At 45.1% G+C, this 22,270-nt stretch overlaps 1 protein-coding gene across 1 annotated transcript; it reads right to left on the reverse strand.

Annotated features, from left to right (window-relative positions):
* Positions 1-688: 688 nt before the first annotated feature.
* Positions 689-21,158, reverse strand: LOC141011123 (protein NLRC3-like). Its single transcript, XM_073484360.1, has 11 exons — positions 21,095-21,158; positions 20,666-20,768; positions 20,429-20,578; positions 19,660-19,788; positions 17,768-17,846; positions 14,505-14,733; positions 12,559-14,335; positions 12,286-12,459; positions 11,422-11,595; positions 2,833-2,879; positions 689-2,612 (listed from the first exon to the last, which is right to left on the reverse strand). Exons 2-11 carry the CDS (start codon positions 20,740-20,742, stop codon positions 2,083-2,085), a joined length of 3,366 nt encoding a protein of 1,121 aa, XP_073340461.1. The 5' UTR covers positions 20,743-20,768; positions 21,095-21,158; the 3' UTR covers positions 689-2,082.
* Between the last annotated feature and the right edge of the window lie 1,112 nt (positions 21,159-22,270).

The raw sequence follows: 22,270 nt of genomic DNA on the forward strand, positions 1-22,270 counted from the left end.
AGTGTTAGCTTCTCCAACAGGCCAACATCAGTGTTAGCTTCTCCAACAGGCTAACATCAGTGTTAGCTTCTAACAGGTTCACATCAGTGTTAGCTTCTCCAACAGGCTAACATCAGTGTTAGCTTCTCCAACAGGTTAACATCAGTGTTAGCTTCTCCAACAGGCTAACATCAGTGTTAGCTTCTCCAACAGGCTAACATCAGTGTTAGCTTCTCCAACAGGTTAACATCAGTGTTAGCTTCTCCAACAGGCTAACATCAGCTGATTCATCAACTACATCAGCTGATTTATCAACTCCATCAGCTGATTTATCAACTACATCAGCTGATTCATCAACTACATCAGCTGATTCATCAACTACATCAGCTGATTCATCAACTACATCAGCTGATTTATCAACTCCATCAGCTGATTTATCAACTACATCAGCTGATTCATCAACTACATCAGCTGATTCATCAACTACATCAGCTGATTCATCAACTACATCAACTGATTTATTTCTGAGTGAACACTTGTTGCCGTCAGTTAAACTCACAAAACCTCATTTTAAAATTCATGTGAGATCTCAATGTTTCCAAAATGAGCTCAATGTGAAGAAAACATAAAAAACATGAAGTCTTTGAATGTTTCCCTGTGTGGAGACCAGACGTACTGAAAGATGCTGTGAGACAGAAAACTGACGACCTTTAAAGGAGCAGACTGTAGTTTTTATGTAGAAATGTTGGTGAGAAGAGAAACATCTTCAGTGACTGAAACAAGCTAAAGAAACAAACTCTCTGTTTTCATGACAGAAGGTGCAGAGAAGCAACATTAGGAGCGACGTGGTCTCGTTTCTTGGACCTCGTTAGTAACCAGGCAACAGCGTTTTGGACGAGCTGTAATGACACATTACACTGTGATGATCATAAGTTTAAATGTGTCCAGGACAGGCAGTGAAGAAGTTTATAATGAACACGAGCATCAGTTTGAATCAGTTTGTACAAAGAAGAGATCATCACTAAAGATTCATTTTGACATTTACAGATGTTTCATAACATAATAAATGCTAACAAGAGCATTTCATGGCTTCCACAGAAATGTAGTGATGGATACAGTTTGTGTTCAAATCAGGAGCTGAATGCTTTTTTCTTTGTGATTTGCCTCTTTACTATGACAGCCATCAGCTGATTCAAGTCTCTCACCAAAGTTCATTCAAATGACAGCTGAGGCTTCATTTCATTAATGACTTGACATGAAAATGCAAAACAACATTTACTTTTGTCCATTCAAGCTTTTCTCTTCCCCATTTTGAGTTTCATGTTTGATGTTGATGTGATGTCCTTCGTCTTATTTCATCAGCAGTTTTCATTTCATCTTTAGTTTCAGCTTTCACTTCCAGCATTTCCATTTTAAATTTCCCTTTTCTCATGTCCTCACTTCACATTTTCACATCATCATTTACATTTTAAATTTCCAGTTTTAAAGTTGAGTTCAGGCCTAATTCTTCCTAGTAGGGCAGTAAAATGATCTTTTTCATTTTCTATTTGAATTATGAGCCAAAATATCTTCCGTCCAGAGGACAGTGTGACTCTGAAACTGCACCATGTTTAGATGGAAACCATCAGCGGACTAATGCTTCCTCTTCTTCATGAACCATGTATGTAGCCTGTAGTTGACTCTGTAACACAGCTGAGGTGGATGAGGAAACAAGAGATGAACTACGAGCTCAGCAGTCTGTGCATTTCTGCTCCTGGATGTGTGTGATGAACTCTCACTAGGTGTTTGTAAAGACGGCTCGTGTTTCCACTCGTACGTGCAGAAGACTTGTTGCACTTGTGGCTCCGAGCATCATCCACAGCGACTCCAGTGGAGTTTAACCAGACTGTGGAGCTCAGTGTCATCAGAGCAGGTCTGAATGAATCATCAGTGTCAGTCCTGTACAAAACAGTTCAACATGAGCTCCACCTCAACAACTCCAACAGGAACATCATGTTTTCACATTAATGACTGAGTCACAATCATCTAATGAACTGATGACAGTAACCTGAAGGTTCCTGTAACTGTCAACAGTTGAGTCTGTTCAGGAGGAGACTCTCCGTCCTACAGACGACACAGAGACACTGAGGAAACAGACCAGAACCCAAACCCAGGATAAAGAGGTTCAGTGAAGGTGGTGTTGAAGGTGTGGAGGTGGATCAGTGTGTCAGAGGAGACTCTGTAGAAGGACAGAGTGCCAGCAGGACAGTCCACATACACTGCTACTCTGTCAGAGTAGAAGGAGCCGGAGGTGATGGAAGTTGATCTGTTATTGTGTCTGACAGAGTAACCAACACCAGAGCACTTCAGACTCCACGACTGATCATTGGCTCCAAACTCACAGTCCTCTCTGTCTCCTCTCCTGCTGATTCCTCTGTAACTCACTGATATAGAAACTCTTCCTCTCCACTTGACCTCCCAGTAACAGCGACCAGTCAGACCAGTTCTACACAGCAGCTGAGGACAGTCAAACCTCTCTGGATGATCAGGATACGACTGATTCATGAACACATATGACATCATCTCCCTGTTGTTGTCAGACAGTCTGATCTCTCTGTTGACTGTGTTTGTGTCGACTGTGAGCTCACAGGAATCTGATGGAGAGAAAAAGACACAACACAGCTGCAGTTATTAATCTGTCATCAGTCTGATGATGACATCACACATCTGAACCAGTGATGTCAGTCTGATGATGACATCACACATCTGAACCAGTGATGTCACAGTCTGATGATGACATCACAGCTGTGAATGAGTGATGTCATCAGTGTGAAGCTGCTTTGTTTTCATGAATCAAAGTAAAAACACACTCACACTTCCTCAGACCTGGTGTCAACCATCGGACTCCAGCAGGCTCCACCCTGAGAGGAGGAGGAGGAGGAGGAGGAGGAGGAGGAGGAGGAGGAGGAGGAGGAGGAGGAGGGGGAGGAGGAGGAGGAGGTGTAGGAGGAGGGGAGGAGGAGGAGGAGGAGGAGAAGGAGGAGGAAGGGGAGGGGGAGGGGGAGCAAGAGGAGGAGGAGGAGGAGGACGAGGAGGGGGAGGGGGAGCAAGAGGAGGAGGAGGAGGAGGACGAGGAGGGGGAGGGGGAGCAAGAGGAGGAGGAGGAGGAGCAAGAGGAGGAGGAGGAGGAGGGGGAAGAGGAGGAGGGTGAAGAGGAGGAGGGGGAGGAGCAAGAGGGGAGTAGAAGGAGGAGGAGGACGAGGACGAGGAGCAAGAGCAGGAGGAGGAGGAGGAGGAAGAAGAGGATGAGGAGGGGGACGAGGAGCAAGAGCAAGAGCAAGAGCAAGAGGAGGAGGAGGAAGAGGAGGAGGAGGGGAAGGAGGAGGAGGGGGACAAGGAGCAAGAGGAGCAAGAGGAGGAGGAGGAGGGGGGAGGAGCAAGAGGGGGAGGGGGAGCAAGAGGAGGAGGAGGAGGAGGACGAGGAGGGGGAGGGGGAGCAAGAGGAGGAGGAGGAGGAAGAGGAGGAGGGGGAGGAGCAAGAGGGGAGGAGAAGGAGGAGGAGGGGGAGGACGAGGAGCAAGAGCAGGAGGAGGACAAGGAGGAGGAGGAGGAAGAGGAGGATGAGGAGGGGGACGAGGAGCAAGAGCAAGAGCAAGAGGAGGAGGAGGAGGAAGAGGAGGAGGGGGACAAGGAGCAAGAGGAGCAAGAGGAGGAGGAGGACGAGGAGCAAGAACAAGAGGAGGAGGAGGAGGAGGGGGACGAGGAGCAAGAGGAGGAAGAGGAGGACGCAGGAGGAAGAGGAGGAGGAGGAGGGGGACAAGGAGCAAGAGGAGCAAGAGGAGCAAGAGGAGGAGGAGGAGGAAGAGGAAGAGGAGGATGAGGAGGAGGAGGGGGACAAGGAGCAAGAGGAGCAAGAGGAGCAAGAGGAGGAGGAGGAGGAAGAGGAAGAGGAGGATGAGGAGGAGGGGGACGAGGAGCAAGAGCAGGAGGAGGACAAGGAGGAGAAGGAGGAGGAAGAGGAGGGGGAGGAGGGGGAGGAGGAGCAAGAGAAGCAAGAGGAGGAAGAGGAGTAGGAGGACGAGGAGCAAGAGCAGGAGGAGGAAGAGGAGGGGGGAGGAGGAGGAGGAGGAGGATGAGGAGGAGGAGGGGGACGAGGAGCAAGAGGAGGAGGAGGAAGAGGATGAGGATGAGGAGCAAGAGGAGGTGGAGGACAAGGAGGAGAAGGAGGAGGAGGGGAAGGAGGAGGAGGGGGACGAGGAGCAAGAGCAGGAGGAGGAAGAGGAGGGGGGGAGGAGGAGGAGGAGGAGGAAGAGGAGGAGAAGGTGGAGGAGGAAGAGGAGTAGGAGGACGAGGAGCAAGAGCAGGAGGAGGAAGAGGAGGGGGGGAGGAGGAGGAGGAGGAGGAAGAGGAGGAGAAGGTGGAGGAGGAGGAGGGGGACGAGGAGCAAGAGGAGCAAGAGGAGGAGGAGGAAGAGGATGAGGACGAGGAGGAGGAGGGGGACGAGGAGCAAGAGGAGCAAGAGGAGGAGGAGGAAGAGGATGAGGACGAGGAGCAAGAGGAGGTGGAGGACAAGGAGGAGAAGAAGGAGGAGGAGGGGGAGGGGAAGGAGGAGGAGGGGGACAAGGAGCAAGAGGAGGAGGAGGAGGAGGAGGAGGAGGAGGAGGAGGAGCAAGAACAAGAGGAGGAGGGGGACGAGGAGCAAGAGGAGCAAGAGCAGGAGGAGGAAGAGGAGGAGGCAGGAGGAAGAGGAGGAGGAGGAGGGGGACAAGGAGCAAGAGGAGCAAGAGGAGGAGGAGGAGGAGGAGGAGGAAGAGGAGGATGAGGAGGAGGACGACGACGAGGAGCAAGAGGAGCAACAGGAGGAGGAGGAAGAGGAGGATGAGTAGGGGGACGAGGAGCAAGAGGAGCAAGAGCAGGAGGAGGAGGAGGAGGAAGAGGGGGGAGGAGCAAGAGGAGGACAAGGAGGACGAGGAGGAGGAGGAGGAGGGAGGAGCATGGACACAGAAACACACAGACACACAGACACACACACACACACACACACACACACACACACACACACACAGTGTTTGGATCAGAACATATCAGGATGTGAGAGGAGGCGGAGCCTCTTCTCCTGAGCTGTGGGAGGTGTCAGGGTCAGAACAGAACTCATATGAGGGGCAGTTCTCTTTTTCTTCACTTTAATCTTTATTGATATTGTCACATAGTAACAACCAACAAACACAACCAGCAGGAACATTCACTGCTTGGGAAGTGTCTTGTATTAAACACTCTCAAAAATGTGTTTGTCTGTTAATCATCATTCCAGTCCCATGTCCTCATTTTGAGTCTTAAAGTGTCCATTTTGTCCATTTTCTGTCAAACTGCTTCTTGGAGTCTCAGTTTATGTGTCAGTGTCTCCATCACAAAGATCTCCTCGACAGCTGCAGCCATTGGATCTCCGTTGGCGCTGCTTCCTCACCTCCTTGCCTGGTGTTTGCTTTGTTGCTTGCTACTAGCAGTATTTTAATCAGATATACATCATGTGCCAAAACCTTTTCCTTCCACAGTTCACATAAGTGGAGCACCAAACTACTTTTGGGACCTCGTATCCTAATATTAGCTGCAGTACCTTACATACCATTTCCCACAATACACTTATTTTGTTACATGTCCAGAGAACATGAGAACGATGGACATGGTCAGACCCACATTCTCTCCAACACTTCTGATGACTGCAGCTGCCTGCTTTTCATTTTCGGTGTAATAAAGAAACAGATCAGATTCTTCCATGAGAATTCCCTCCAGATCCATGAATTGGTGGATGAATGGTGAGTCTTCCACATATCATGACAACTTTCTTCTCAAGTTTCTACATGAGTTCTTCTTCCCATTTCACCTTGATATATTCAGTTGAATGACTGTCGTTAGTGCTCATCCTTGATATAATGCTGAAGTTATTCTCATGTCACTTTCCTGGTTTGCCTGGTTTGCTTTCATTATGATTTGGATGACACCATTCATCTCTTTGGAAGAATCTGCTGGATTTCCTCTTTGTAATATTCCTTTAGTTGAAGATATCTGTAGATTTCATGAGCTCCAGATTCATACTTTCTTCTCAGGTTTTCAAAACTCTCCAGCCTCCCTTCCTTCACCAGAACACACCAAGCTGTTATTCCTTTTTAACCATTGCTTAAATCCTTGATCAGACTTCACAGGCAGGACATTTCTATCGTCTGCTGCCCATTTTAATATATTCACATCTTTCTGTATCTTAGATATTTACAATACTTTAAACCACAGGTCTAACGTGTGTACTGTTATTGGATCCATATTCATTTTGACTTCCTTGTGTAGTTTATTGTCTCCGATCATATTTTGAATTGGGATTTGGTTCACTTCTCTTTCTATATCTTTCCATGTTGCTGTGAATTCTGACTTACACCAACAGTACACAGGTCTCAGCTGAGCAGCATAATAGTATTCCCTTCATTTTGGGAGGCTCGTACCACCTCTCTCTCTCTTTGGGGAGCTGAAGAGCTCTGGACCTGACTCTAGGTCTATTTCACGTCCAAGTTGTTATAATTTGCTGTACACAGGTCAGAGATGCTTTCAGTGATCTTCACACACAAACAATGAATTGACTTTAGATTCCAGTTAAGGTCGTATGACTCTCTGATCACTTTTGTTGGAGTATAGTTGAGTGATAAAATCTGGGTTTTGGAAACATTTATCTTATACCCTGACAGATCGCCATATGTTTCTAGAAGCTTCATCAAATTAGGGAGCGTTGCATTTGGTTGTCTGAGGAAAGTAATGATGTCATCAGCGAAAAGCCTAATTTTATGTTCTCCTCCTCCAGTTGTGACCCTTTAAGTTCTTGGTTTTCTCGTACTGCTCGAGCTAAGGGCTCAATAAAAATCACAAACAAGGTCGGTGACAAACAGCCTCCCTGTCTGGTCGATCTCTGCAGATATATTTTCTCAGTCAGATCTCCATTCATTTGAATTCTAGCAGAAGGTTTTGGGTAGAGTGTTTTAATCAGTTGTATTGATTTATTATTGAATCTGAATCGTTCTAATATCTGATAAAGAAACTTCCAGTGAACACAATCGAATGCCTTTTCAGCGTCAATGCTAACAACACAGTGCTTTGTTTTCCTCTTTGTCTTTGCTAATTATGTGTAAAGTTGGTCTGATACTGTCTTGGGTTTGACGGCCTGAAATGAATCCTGTTTGATCTTCATCTATTAATTCTGCTATGAAGGTGTTTATTCTTTAAGAGATAATTGACGTATATAGTTTATAATCTTTATTTAGTATTGAGATCGGTCTGTAGCTTTCACATCTGTCCCTCTCCTTTCCTGGTTTTGGGATGATTGAAATGATTGCTTCTGCCCACGTTGGTGGTATTTTGCTTTCTTTGAGGGTCCAGTTAAAAGAGGTCTGGAGGGCTGGTAACAGTTCCTCCTTATAAATCTTATACCATTCTGCAGGGTAGCCATCGCTCCCTGGAGATGTATTGAATTTATTGCTTGGATAATGTCTTCCCTTGTAATGTCTGCTGTGAGTCTTTCATTTTGGTAAGTGCCAATCGACGGAAGATCAAGTTGATTTAAGAAGGTCCTCATTTCTTCTTCATTTGCAGCCGTTGGTTGTGTATATAGATTTTCACAGAACCTCTGGAATACTCTTTTTTATATCTTCTGGTTCATGTATCGTCTCGTTGGTGTTTTGATCCTTAATTTTATGTTTGCTATTTATTGCTTGCTGTTTTCGTATTCGTTTTGCTAGGGTTTTGTTGCTCTGGGACCAGTTTCATAATAATTTGGCTTCAAAAATATGATCTTCTTTCCATATTCATCCAACAATATCTCATTTATCTTCGTTTTAGTATCCTTAATTTGTTTATATATTTTTGGGTTGTTTGATGATAATGTTGCTCTAATTCTCTCAATCTTATAGAGTGGTTCTGGTACGCTTCTCTTCTAAGTCTTTTCATTAAAGTGGTTTTAGCTATTAACTTTCCCCGGACAACCACTTTTAGGGCATCCCAAACAATATACGGGTCGACTGCTCTATTACTACTGTCCTCCATGTAATGCCTAATTTCCTTTTTTAATTCTTCCACCAAACAGAGTTATTATAACTAAGGTTCAGGAACTGGACCACGCCACTCCTCCTCGCTGATCTGCCACTCAGGCCGAGCCAGTCAAACCACCTGCGTCTCATCAACCTAACCACCCGTGACTCATCAACCTAACCACCCGTGACTCATCAACCTAACCACCCGTGACTCATCAACCTAACCGCCTGTGCCGCATTAACTCAACCACCTACGTCGCCCTGATTCAATCACCTGTGAAATCTATATATGCAAGTCTAACCATTTCTCTCCCGTTCGCCTCAAGTTCTTACAACCCTCCCCCCCAGACCCTCTCCTTCTCCACTAGCCTCTCTCACAGGATCACCGGCAGTCCAGCCTTCCACATCGCCATCCCACGGCAAGAAGATCCTCCAGAACAGGGACCCAGGCCATGTCAGCACAGGAATCCTATCCTTTCCAAAATCTACTACCAATTTAAATAAACCACCTTAAGGTTAAACTGTGGCGTGGTCTTGTGAGTGAACCCTTTATTATTCAGTATTCCTACATTAAGTCTCCAGATTGTTTGTCTTTTTCTGGCATTTAGATGTATTTTTAAAAACAGGCTGTTATGATCTGATATATCTGCCCCTCCAGTTTTACACTCGGACACTCTGTACCTATCACCTATATTTAGAAAGAAGTAATCAGTTCTTGAGTGTACATTGTGTGTTGCTGAATAATGTGTAAAATCTTTTTCAAGGGGGTTGAGATTCCTCCAGATGTCGATCATTCCCATTTCTTCTAAGGACAGCTTTACTAATTTATGACATCTGTTTTTCATTTCCTTTTAAACTGGTTGAAAACTGTATTTTTCAACATTTTGGTGTCTGCACCAAAGGATACATGATGTTTGTCTGTGTACAACAAATGTAGTTGTAATCAGAGCATGTGAGCGGAGTGAAGCGGAGCAGAGCGCAGAGGGGAGCGGAAGGATTTTGTGTTGAGCGAGGAGCACCTATTTTTTTTTAGAAGGTGGAGCGGAGCCTTATCTCTCGCTCCAATTTCGCTCCGGTTGCTCATGCCCCACCCAGAATGCATCTTTGCACCTGCGCGCACACCCACACTATTTTCTTGGCGAAATTGGAGCAAGAGATAAGGCTTTTAAAAAATAGCCGCTCCTCACTGCGCTCTGCTCACATGCTCTGGTTGTAATTGGAATTAGTATCATAACTCCTCTTTTACGTCCTTGTTTATATGAACTGTAAGTATGAAATGTAATATGAATTTTTAAAACCAAACCAAAGAACCTTTTCATGTTCTGTTTGGGACCGGTGGGTTTCCTGTAACAATATAACATGCTGTTTTTCTTTTTTCAATTTTGTTCAGACCATTCCTCTCTTATTAGGTGTATTTAGAAAATCTACATTGAAGGACATTATCTTTAGATTGTTACGTACCATTTTACTTCAATAATGTGTGTGCATCTTTTCCCAAGCAGCTGAACTTAAACGTGAACAAAAACAAAATTATGAACACTGTGAACTATATGGGACTTCCATATGGGGTTATTCTTCTCTTCTCCCCCAAGTCCCTGTTGGTGGGTGGATGGGAAATCCTCTTCTGTGAGGGCCCATCCATAGACCCAGAGCTGTGTCTGTATAACGGCGTCAACCCCAGTCTGGACCTGTCCAACCTTGTTGGTGTTTTATAGATGTTGAAGTCAAATAAATGAAGCCGTCCGTATTATCTTGCAGCGCTGTTAGTTCTTTCATTATCAGGGCGTCAGTTGTCGGATCTCCTCTGATATCCTTGCAACTTTTCCTTCGCCTGCTGTGCCGCCACATCCTGCCTGGACCCACCGCGTCCTGCTGGTTGCCATCCCAGGGCGACACGGGTCCACTCCTCCACAAGCCCCAAGTCTTCACTCGTGCCGAGTCAACCCCTTTGCTTTCATGTCCTCAGCTGCGTCCCGCACGTTGTCGTAGCTCTTCATCCCGTTATTCCAATGGATTCTTATTTTCAGTTAATGGGGTTTGAAAACGAATGCCCCTCTCCTTCAGTGTCTTCTTAATATTTTGGTACATTTTGTGTTTTTGGACAACCTCGGTGGGGTAGTCGTGGTCAAAATTGATTTTTTTGTCGCCCACCTGCAACCCCTTCTTTTCCCATACTTTCTGTGGGACCATCTCCTTGGTTTCAAACTGAAGGAAATTAACTATTATTGATCTCAGAGCGTCTCCTGGATTCAATTTTCGTGAGAGAGCTCTGTGGGTGCATTGGATTTGCAGATTGGCTCCGTCGAAGAGCCTCAACTCTTTTGTAAGTAGTTGATCCAGGTAGTCGGTGACAGAGCTTCCTTCTGTGTCCTCAAGGCCAAAAATCCGGACATTGTTCCTCCGCTACCTCATTTCTAGATCCGTTATTTTGTCCTGCATCTGCCGTGTCCGTTTTTCCATCTTCTCTAGAAAATAATTTGCTTCCATGCTGAGCTCTTCCAACTCCGCTTTGTGAGTCTGGGCTTCAGTTATGTTCGTTTTTTGTTCCTGTAGTTCCTTGTTACTTTCCGTGAGTTTGCGTTCAATATCTCGTCTGAGGGTGGCGATTTCTTGACTTCTTCATGTTATCAGTTCGTTACGGTGTTCCTGCTTGAGGTCTCTTATATCTTTACCAATGCTAGCAAGTCCCGCTCTCAGCGTTTCTGCCTGATCCAGCTAAAAGCTGAGCAACTGACCCATCCGCCATCTTGCAGGAAGCCCGAGGGGCAGTTCTCTTTGCCTCAGGTGTTAACAGGAAGGTAGAGAGGCTGACAGTTACTGTCCAGTCAAACATCAAAGGGTCACTGCTTTGGTGAAGACATGATCAACACCTGTCATGAAGTGTGTAACAGCTGTTCTGTTGTTAGCTGACAGTATATAAGTCAGGACAGTGTGAAGACTGCAGAGACACCGTGGCTCTTCTCTCTGTGCTGCAGGTATTGAAGAGACAATTTCCTTCACAACACACACACCTCGTTATGTCTTTTGATAGAGCTAGGCTAGCAGTTTCCCCCTGCTTCCAGTCTTTGTGCTAAGCTAGGCTAGCCATGTCCTAGACTTCTCTCTGTACAGAGATGAAGCTGATTCTATCCTGGTGAAGAGGACAAAAAGGGATTTTTCTCAAAATGACAGACAGCTCCTTTAACATGCAGAGATCTGTTCAAACTCAGTTATTACCCTGAAACAATGCTCATGTTTGTTCCTGGAGATGTTCTCCTCCTACACAAGTATCTCCTCTTCATGTTGAACCAGTGTTCATGTTCTGATAAAAGGAAAAAGGCTTCTTACATGTGTCACTGTTCGTATCACACTCATACTCATCAGACTCTTCCTCCTCCATCACACTGACTCTTCATACCTGAGAGTGTCCAGTCTCCAGTCTGGATCCTTCAGTCCAGCCGACAGCAGTTTCTCTCCCGAGTCTCCTGGATGATTGTAGCTCAGGTCCAGCTCTCTCAGATGGGAGGGGTTGGAGCTCAGAGCTGAGGCCAGAGAAGCACAGCCTTCCTCTGTGATCAGACAGCCTGACAGCCTGCAGACACACAGAACAACACACAATGTCAGATCATTTGAGGAGACTGATGAGTCAGACACAAGAACAGACCATCTCCAAATAAATTAACATGTCTCCTCATTAACTAATCATCAGTAAACAGAGTCCTGCTGTCATCAGGCTGCAGGTGTTTGCTTATAAACCAAAGTATCGAACACTAACACGTTGACCTGATGATGGCGCTAGATGAAAAGTCAGAGGATCAGCAGAGTTATTACAGTTCATACTGAGGGGAACATGAACGTCTGAACCACATTTAATGCCAACAGGTGCTCATGTGGACGAGAGAGAGGGAGCATACAACATGATAAAATGTTCAGTGTTCAGTGTTTCTCCACTATTCTGTTTAACAGACAACCAGAGTGACAGCTATGAAACAGTCTAATGTGGGTTGAATGAGCATCGATAGCAGCATTTCCTATTAATCACCTCGACTCTGGCGGCCAGCCGAAATCTAATTTACGACCGCTAACTATTTTTGTTCCTGTGGTTCTTCTGCTATCAGCAGCACAAGTGAGGCATCGTACAGCTTCATACAGTTTTTACAATTATGTCAATTCCTCTTGACAAATTAAATGAGCAGACACATTACTACAGGTTAGCTGGCTGTCTACTTATATAAATCAGATCTTAAATGGTCATCAGTTGAATGGGTTAATGAATCCTGACCTGAGACTCTCCAGTGTACAGTCAGGACTCTTCAAACCAACAGACAGCAGCTTCACTCCTGAATCCTTCAGGTTGTTGTTACTCAGGTCCAGCTCTCTCAGACTGGAGGATTGAGAGCTGAGAACTGAGGACAGAGCTTGACAGCTTCTCTCTGACAGGTTACAGCCACTCAGCCTGGAGAGACAACAGCAAGGAAACAAATAATACATTTTCATTCGTATCTCCTGCTAAAAAACAGCAGATAGTATTTATTCATCAATAACTTCTACTTACAGAGCTTTGTTGGAGACTTTGACCACTGGCAGCAGCCTCAGAAGAGCCTCCTCTGAAGCAGAGAATTTCTTCAGGTCAAACACGTCCAGATCTTCTTCTGATGACAGTAAGATGAAGACCAGAGCTGACCACTGAGCAGCAGACAGTTCATCTGAGGATAGACGTCCTGAACTCAGGGACTGTTGCATCTCCTCCACTAGAGAACGATCATTCAGTTCATTCAGACAGTGGAACAGATTGATGCTTTTCTCTGGAGACAGATTCTCACTGATCTTCTTCTTGATGAACTGGACTGTTTCCTGGTTGGTCTGTGATATACTTCCTTTCTGTGTCAGCAGACCTTGTAGGAGATTCTGATTGGTCTGCAGTGAAAGACCCAGGAGGAAGCGGAGGAACAAGTCCAGGTGTCCATTTGGACTCTGTAAGGCCTTATCCACAGCACTCAGGTAGAGGTGTGTATCTGCAAATTGATGGTAGGTTGTTTGTTCTTCTGCCAGCAGATTGACTCCAGAGTTGATGAATGTCAGACGGACATAAAGAGCAGCCAGAAACTCCTGAACACTCAGATGGACAAAGCAGAACACTATGTCCTGGTACAGTCCACTCTCCTCTTTAAAGATCTGTGTGAACACTCCTGAGTACACTGAGGCTGCTCTGATATCGATGCCACACTCTCTCAGGTCTGATTCATAGAAGATCAGGTTTCCTTTCTGCAGCTGATCAAAAGCCAGTTTTCCCAGAGACTCAATCATCTTCCTGCTCTCTGGAGTCCAGTGTGGATCTGTCTCAGCTCCTCCATCATACTTGACGTTCTTCACTTTGGACTGAACCACCAGGAAGTGGATGTACATTTCAGTCAGGGTCTTGGGCAGCTGTCCTCCCTTTCTGGTCTTCAACACATCCTCCAGAACTGTAGCAGTGATCCAGCAGAAGACTGGTGTGTGGCACATGATGTGGAGGCTTCGAGATGTCTTGATGTGGGAGATGATTCTGCTGGCCTGCTCTTCATCTCTGAATCTCTTCCTGAAGTACTCCTCCTTCTGTGGGTCAGTGAACCCTCTGACCTCTGTCACCATGTCAACATACTCAGGAGGGATCTGATTGGCTGCTGCAGGTCGTGTGGTTATCCAGAGGCGAGCAGAGGGAAGCAGGTTTCCCCTGATGAGGTTTGTCAGCAGCACATCCACTGAGGTGGATTTTGTGGCATCAGTCAGGATCTCAGTGTTGTGGAAGCACAGAGGAGGTCGACACTCATCCAGACCGTCAAAGATGAACACAACCTGGAACTCTTCAAAGCTGCAGATTTCTTTGGTTTCTGTGAAGAAGTAATGAACAAGTTCCACCAAGCTGAACTTTTTCCCTTTCAGCACATTCAGCTCTCTGAAAGTGAATGGAAATGTGAACTGTATGTCCTGGTTGGTTTTGTCTTCAGCCCAGTCCAGAGTGAACTTCTGTGTTAAGAGTGTTTTCCCGATGCCAGCCACTCCTTTTGTCATCAATGTTCTGATTGGTTCATTTCTTCCAGGTGAGGCATTAAAGACGTCTTCTTGTCTGATTGTTGTTTCTGGTCTGTCTGGTTTCCTGGATGCTGTTTCAATCTGTCTGACCTCATGTTCATCATTGACCTCTGCAGTCCCTCCCTCTGTGATGTAGAGTTCTGTGTAGATCTGATTCAGAAGGGTTGGGTTTCCTGCTTTAGCGATCCCCTCAAACACACACTGGAACTTCTTCTGCAGGTTAGATTTGAGTTTACGTTGACAAACTGGAGCAAGATGTCCTGATTGAGCAAAAGACAAATAAGATTCATTAATAAATTATAGATTAAATATTTCAACATTTTACTTCCTCAAAGAAACAGTATATGAAGATATTTTTGTCCATCTGTTAAGACTTCAGTAAACATCTCATTGACCCAACATGTTAAATCTTTAGAGAAATCCTCTTACTGCTCTGCAGATAGTCTGCCAGATCCTCCTGCTTCAGTCTCCTCAGGAAGTTCAGTGTAATCTTCAGAAATGCCTCTCTGCTGCTCCTCTTCTTCTCTTCATCCTCACCATCCAACACCTCCTCATCCTCACTCTGACTCTCTAAACTTTCTGGGTAATCTGAACTCAGAGCCTTCTGGATCTTCTTCAGCTCGTTCTTCACAAAACTGACAATGTTGTCCTCCAGCAGCTGGAACAGAATATTATATGAATGAGACAATCAAACTAAAATCATGGAACCAAACATCAGATCCATGTTGGACAGACTGACAACCCACTCATGTATTAAGCAGAATGAAGATTATTATGAACACCACAGATGTAAAAGTAGTTGTTGAACTCTAAATACATCGTCTCTGAAATCATTGCATTTTGTTTTATATATGTTTAACACAATGTCCTAACTTTTTTGGAATCAATGTTGAGTACGAGTTTCATCAGCCTAATTGATTTTTGCGAATGTATATTATTCTGAATTTGATGGCAGCAACAGGTAAAACGTTACTACAGGGGCAACGAAAGTTGCTGCAAAATGCTCCCAAAACACCTGTTTGGATCATTCCACAGGTAAACAGGCTAAACAGGGGACTGTATCATGACTGGGTATAAGAGGGGCATCCTCGAGAGGCTCAGTTTTTTACAAACAAAGATGGAGCGAGGTTCACCACTTCAAACTGCTTGAACTAACAGTCCAACAGTTCAAGAACGTGAACTTGCAACTGCAGGAATTTATGGATTTCACCATCTACAATCCATAATATCATCACAAGATTCAGAGAATGTGTAGAAATCTCTGGATGTAAGTGGGAAGGCTGAAAAAACAACACTGAATGTCCGTGACCTTCGACCCCCTAGACAGCTCTGCATTAAAAACTGACATGATTGTATAAAGGATATTACTACACAGGCTAATGAACACTGTCGTCAGTAAGTACAGTTGGCCATTTATCAATAACATCAGAAACCTCACTGACTTTGGGGCCAAGCTGTGGTCGATGAGTCCACGTTTTCAATTGTATTTGAATTTGTTGTGTCCTCCAAGCTGAAGAGGAAAAGGACCATCCAGACTGTTACCAGCCGAAAGTTCAAAAGCAGCGTGATGGGTTGTGTGGTAGCACCCATGGCATGATGGGTAACTGTCTATTGAAAAGGATTTGCAAATCATTGCATTCTGTTTTCCACGAGGAGTCGCCACCTTAATGTGGTGGAAAGGGTTTGTGTGTCCCAGTGATCCTGGGAGCTGTGTTGTTGGGGGTAATGGCCTGGAAGGGTCTCCCAAGGCAAACTGGTCTCAGGGGAGGGACACTAAGAGCAATTTAAGTAGACCCTATGACTGTGAAGACCTGGGAGGGGAACTCACCAGCGAGCATCTGGTGGCTGGGCCTTGATTTGAGGCCCCGGTCCATCGGGTCTTCAGCTCCCAGCTCCTTTGGTCAGAAGGCCATTGGTTCTTGTCGTGGTGACAACCTAAGAACCCGCTGGTGGACACCAGTGGTGAGGGAGGCAGTCAAACTACAGGAGGAGGCCTTTTGGGCTTGGTTGGCCCAGGTGTCTCCTGAAGCAGCAGTCAGGCTGCGTTACGGCTCCGCCATGGCAGCAGAGCTGATCGGTTTCACTCTAGTCTATGTGTTAACTTCTACCAGGTCCGCTGACCTGGTAGTGTCTGCTGTGTCCCAGCTCCGGCAGTCCGCAGCCCTGCGGAGCAGATACGCAGGACTTCTATTTCTGGCGATCGCCGCAGCACAATGCAGCAATTCAGCCAAATTCAGCACAGAGCAGACAGGAAGTCAGACACAAAACAACAACATGACATCCGGTTAATTTTCAAAATAAGTTGATGCCAGCACAAAAACCTCAAAAGAGAGACAAATCCAAGCTCTTCTTCTAATCCTTAGGTCGGGAACACTTTGTGTCATTGTGTTTATAACACATACGTATAACTGCGGTCGAGCGTGATTATGTAATTATCGCGGGAAATCCTCGATTTCATAACTCCAGCTGTTTGGTGGAGTTGCTCCTTGGCGGACTCAAAACGCAGCTGGTGGGGGTTGCTGGAAGAGGACGATGGAGCCGTAACACAGTGGACACGTATCCAGTGGAATCTCAGGGTTAGTCCCAGTTGTGTTCAGTAGAGGAGGAGAACTGCTGACCCGGACTGGGGATATCATCGGGCAATGGAAGGAGCATTTTGAGGACCTGACCAACAGCATCCCCTGTACTGTGAGAAGTATTGCAGGAGTATGGGTATCTGGGCCGCTCCTACGAGCTATCCTGTTTCTGTATAACCAAAATCAAACATGATTCCACTGGGTGTTGGACTGCCAGGGTTGTCCCCTGTCTCCGTCCCTGTTCGTGATAGTCATGGACAGAATTTCAAGGCGCAGTCATGCTGAGGAGAGTATCGGGTTCCTCAAAATTGCGTCTCTGCTTTATGCAGATGACATGGTTCTGCTAGCTTTTTTGGCCTGTGACCTCCAGCAGGAACTGCGGTGATTTGCAGTGGAGGGTGAAATGGTCAGGATGAGGTTCAGCACATATACATCTGAGGCCATGGTTCCCTGCCAGAAAACGGCGGTTCGCCCCCTCTGGTTGGGGGGTGAGCTCCAGCCCCAAGAGAAGGAGTTTAAGTATCTCTGAGACTTGTTCACCACTGATGGGAAAATGGAGCATGAGATCGACAGGTGGTTTTGTGCAGCAGTAGCACTCCTGCAGACATTCGCGCTGGACCACCGTGTTGGGGAGGAAGCTGCGGCGTTTTGATTTAACAGTTGATCTACGTTCCAACCCTCACCTATGGTGAGTTATGGGTAGTGACTGACAGAATAAGATTGCAGATACAAGTGGCCAATGACTTTCTTTTACAAATGTACAACTCCTTCGCCTCGAAAGGAGCCAGCTGAGGTGGTTCAAACATCTGATCAGGATCCTCCTGACACCTCCCTTTTAAAAGTTTTCCAGGCACGACCAACTGGGAGGACACCCCAGGAAAGACCCAGAACTCACTGGAGGGATAATATAGCTCATCTGGACTGGGAATGACTCAGGATCCCCAGGAGGAGCTGGAAAGAGTTACTGGGAGAAGGACTAAGCAGGAATACAGTACTTAGCCTGCTGCCACCCGAACCTGGAAAAGCGGACGCAGATGGATGGATGCATTCATTTTTTACTTACCTTTAACACATTGTCCTACCTTTGTCTTGAATCAGGCTTGTACATGTACATACCATAAATATTGAGTCCAGGTGTGTTTGATGTTGCTGAGCAGACTGACCACTGGAAACCTCTGAGCTCTCCTGCTCAACTCTGTGGAGGAATCATGAAGAATTACTAGAGATGCACCGATCGAACAGCCAGGTACCAGAGTCAGCCAGTGTTTATCATGACAGGCTATGACCGGTGACGGGTCGATCAGTGTCAGATACATCTGATTCTGTACCCGTCACATTTACACACATGCCTCATGTTCAATGGATCATAGATATTTCTCTGTTATGAGTTAAAACATTTTATATTTACTGAACTTTTTTGGACAGATCTACATGGTCAGTAAATTAAATAGTTAATCACTCTAAAACGGCATGTTGAAGTATCCTTGAGCAAAATACTGAACCCCAAATTGCTCCTGATGAGCAGTCGGCACCTCACATGGCAGCTTCTGTCATCAGAGTGTGAATGTGTGAATGTGACAAGTGTTGTAAAGCACTTTGAGTGGTCAGTAGACTGGAAAAACACTATAGAAATGCAAGTCCATTCACCATTCACCAGAGGCAAAGTGAAACTTCAGGTTCTCCTGAATAACATGATGTATGACGCTTGATGCTGACTGATAGAGTGGGGGAGGAAAAATGAGATAAATACAGGAGAGTCAGGCGCCCCAGAAACTGTTCCAGGTCTTTGAAGGTTATCTTGCTGTCTGAGAGAAGACGGAGAAAGAAAGCTGCTGCCAGAGAAATTAATTAAAAGTCTCTGTTAATGTTACGTTACTACGACCATCTTCTTGTTCTCCTCACAGAAGAGTTGTTCCACACTGTGAAAAGCTGGTTAGCAGCTACGAGTCAGGATAATCATCCAGTTAAAATAGTGATTCTGAGCTGTGAAGCTGGAAGTGACCAGTGGAAACACTGAAAACTCAAATATGATGGTATGGTAATCTGACATATTGGGCTGTGATACTTGAATATATCAAACATATTCAATAAATCACCATAAGTCAAAGTGTTGCTGACAACATTGAATCAGATGGTTTCCCCTGACAGTAACGTGTTGATGGTACTGCTGATCCCACTGTGAATCAACAGTTCAGTCTGAGTTCTGTACAGACTTCAGTTTACTGTGTTGGTTCAGCAGCTTGTCTGGTTTGGGCCGTTCAGCTCTTGTTGACCTCTATAATACTGACAGCAATGCACAGCTCACACAAGCTAATACGATGCTACTTGTTCAGCACTAACTGGTGAGTCACAATAAACTTGCAGCAGGTGAAGTGAGTGACACATGATGAAAACCAAAGAGAAACCCAGAGAGAAGTGGATCAAACAAACCTGAGGGTGATTTCACACTGAACTGTGTCAAATGAAGGACACAACTTCTTCTCTGAGCTACATGTTAGCAAACAGGAACAAGTTGGTCTGGTTGTTTCTGTCACACAATAAAATGTATTTTTCTCTTTTAGCTTGTTTGACACGCCACACATGTTTAAGCTGAGGTAAAGGTTTGCACTGTCTCCTCTTTGAGCTCGGGCAGGAAATAGTGATCCATAACATTCTTCTCTGCATCGACAGACTCCTTCAAATCAACACTGGAAAATGATGATTTGATGGAGGAACTCTGTGGAATCAGGGTTAGCCTTCGTTAGCAGATAGCATCTGTTAGCCTCGGTGAAATGTGTTTTATACTCATGCAGTCATCAGACAACAGTCAGAACGAGTGTGTGGAGGAAAAGTTCAACTGGAGAGCAGAGCTGCAGACTGGTTATACTGGGCAGCTTTCAGATGTGACAATATAAATGTGAGTGAAGAAGAACGATGCTGAAAACAAACTGACAGCTTTAAAAAACTTCTCTGGATAATTAACAGTTAAAACATGAAGCAGTCACATTTTAATGATATTAACAGCTTACCTCTGTGCAGCAGAGGCCTGTTCTCCTTTAAAATCAATGAGGCAATTGATCGACCAGTCACTCTTAAAGGACACACAGCTGGGCTCAGGTCCAGGTCCAGGTCCAGCAGAGTCTGGTCTCCTATAGATGCTGTTAGACAGAGAGGAAGACCACCAGGGATTGAAATTCTCTTTTTATTCTTCAGACACAGAAGCTGCTGGAGAAACTAGCAGCTATCAACAAGAAAAGGATCAACACACCAGAGTTCAGTAAAACATGAAGCTGAATGATTTCAGTCTGTGGATCATCGCTTCATTTTCTCAACAAATATTGAACCAAACCAGAACAAAGTCACTGATTTACTGAATCCTGTCAAACAAGAGGTAAAAAAACAGTCCTTCAAGACACACAGCTGGTTCAGAACCAGGTTCTAGTTCCAGTTCAGCAGAATCTGGGGTCTCGTTTATAAAAGTTGTGTACTTACGTCACAGGGCTGAAAAAGGCGTACGCCACTTTCTACACAGAACTTGTGATGTGTAAAAACAAAGCTGAAGGAAGAGCTGAGTGAACTAAACTGTAAGTTAACTCTGACCCATGCCTACACACATTTTGAAGACAGGGAAAACTTCAAATGACAGACTGTGAGCTGGTGAATTGTAGCCACAGAGTAGAAATTAAATTTGAGCCTCTCACACATTTAATTTCCCGTCAGAACGATGCTGAAAACAAACTGATATATATGTTTGACACGCCACACATATAGATATATAAGGTGATATTAACAGCTTACCTCTGTGCAGCAGAGGCCTGTTCTCCTTTAAAGTCAATGAGGCGATCGTGTGACTTGTCACTCTTAAAGGACACACAGCTGGGCTCAGGTCCAGGTCCAGGTCCAGGTCCAGGTCCAGGTCCAGCAGAGTCTGGTCTCTGCTCTTCTGGGCTTTAACACAACACACACAGAGCTTTGAGTGTGAATAATGATGGTGGAGTGATGTGAGTGGTGGACAGGTAGAGATGGTGGTCTCACCTCTGAGCTTCATGCTCCCCACACAGACTGGTTTTAGAGGGAGGGACTCTCTCCTCTCTGTCCTCACACTGATTCATGCTGCTCAGCTCACACACACTGTCGTCTGCAGAGGAAACACAGATCATTCATCTGCACATCAGCTCAATATTAGATACAGTCACGGTCAAAGGTTTCCATCACTCATAAAGAACATGTTCATCATGTCAGTGTTCAGTTGATTCCTACAGCTCTCATGTTTCTTGAGAAAGTTCGAGCTCCTCTTTCTAATATTTCTCCATCTTGATTATCAGGAAATGAAGTCAAACAACAGTTTAAAGTTACAGTGAGTTAGTAGAAATGAAGATGGAGGCACATTGTTGTGTTTTCTACTGTCACTAAACTGAGCACACTTTGTGTTCACGAGTCAAACATTTCAAATGTCTTCATTACCTTCAGCTGGAGCTTCACACGGACACAACTGTCAGTCTGCGACACACCGAGCACACAAAGTGAAAGTTAACAGGACACCGGATGTAAAGCGAGCCCGCACTTTGTTTCGCGGTGCGCGTGTATGCTAGGCATTACGGTACGAGCGACGAGGAACCAATTTCAAAATAAAAGCGATGTTGTGGTGAACATGTTTTCACATTGGTTCATTATTGACAGACTGAATGAATGAATGTGAACACATGTTCACCACAACATCGATTTAATGTTCTAGCGAGCTTTACCGCAGTAGATTACACAGGAAGTGACAGAAACACTCACTTCCTGTTAGATGTGACTGATTATTTTAAATGTGATCAGACACATTGATCAGTGTGTACAGTGTTCACTTGTTGTTCATTGTGACACCACAGACTGTTAAAACTCTACGCACAGCTGTGATTTGTGTTCACAGATCATTTTACATCACTTCTCACATAAATCAGCTTCATCTCAGTTTGCTGCTGTTTCTAATCATGTGAGCAGACCCGTCCCTCTCACACTACATTAATACATCAATACATTCAAAGTCAAACACACAACACAATAGTTTTCATTATTCATCTGTCACATATTGATACTGTCGGGGCTTCTCCTCTGAATCCTCACATCCGACTGACCACACGTTTGACTGCTGTTAAATCTTTTACAGGCCGATTTAAACGAGTCACATGTTAATAATTATTATTGTTCTGTTTATAATATGAATGTGAGATATTTAGTCTTCTGTTGACACAATAAACCTTCAACATCACACACATCACATCAAAATCTCTCCAACTCAGCAGAAATACAAAGTTTCTATAAAACCTCATATAGTTGAGTCAACGTCTGAACCAATCAGCTGTTAGATCAGGAGAAAGCCAGGTGTTTCCCATCATGCCATGGGGTCCTGCAGTCTGTGGAGAGCAGCTGGAGTTGGACACAAATCTAACCAGCATGCATTGTGCTGCAATCGCTGCTGATGGGTTCTGTACAGGACCGGCTCATCTGGACCGAGCCTGTTTTCATCCCTGAGACCAGAAGTGACCTTTGTTTCCATGACTGAATAAAGTGAATTAACACGCTGAGCTTAAAAGAGCTTTACTGTGTTTATATGCGGCGGACCCTGCCACCTTTCTAGCTTCAAAGAGTGTTGTG

The sequence above is a fragment of the Pagrus major genome, chromosome 16 (genome assembly GCF_040436345.1).
Source record: "Pagrus major chromosome 16, Pma_NU_1.0".
Classification (NCBI taxonomy): Eukaryota; Metazoa; Chordata; class Actinopteri; order Spariformes; family Sparidae; genus Pagrus; species Pagrus major.

Excerpts from the sequence above, each read along its gene's own strand:
- LOC141011123 (XM_073484360.1), bottom strand. The coding sequence starts at position 20,742 with ATGAATCAGTGTGAGGACAGAGAGGAGAGAGTCCCTCCCTCTAAAACC. Across the intron at positions 17,847-19,659 it reads CAGGCCTCTGCTGCACAGAG|AGTTGAGCAGGAGAGCTCAG; the intron begins GTAAGCTGTTAA and ends ATTCCTCCACAG. Across the intron at positions 14,734-17,767 it reads ACCTGGACTCAATATTTATG|CTGCTGGAGGACAACATTGT; the intron begins GTATGTACATGT and ends ATTCTGTTCCAG.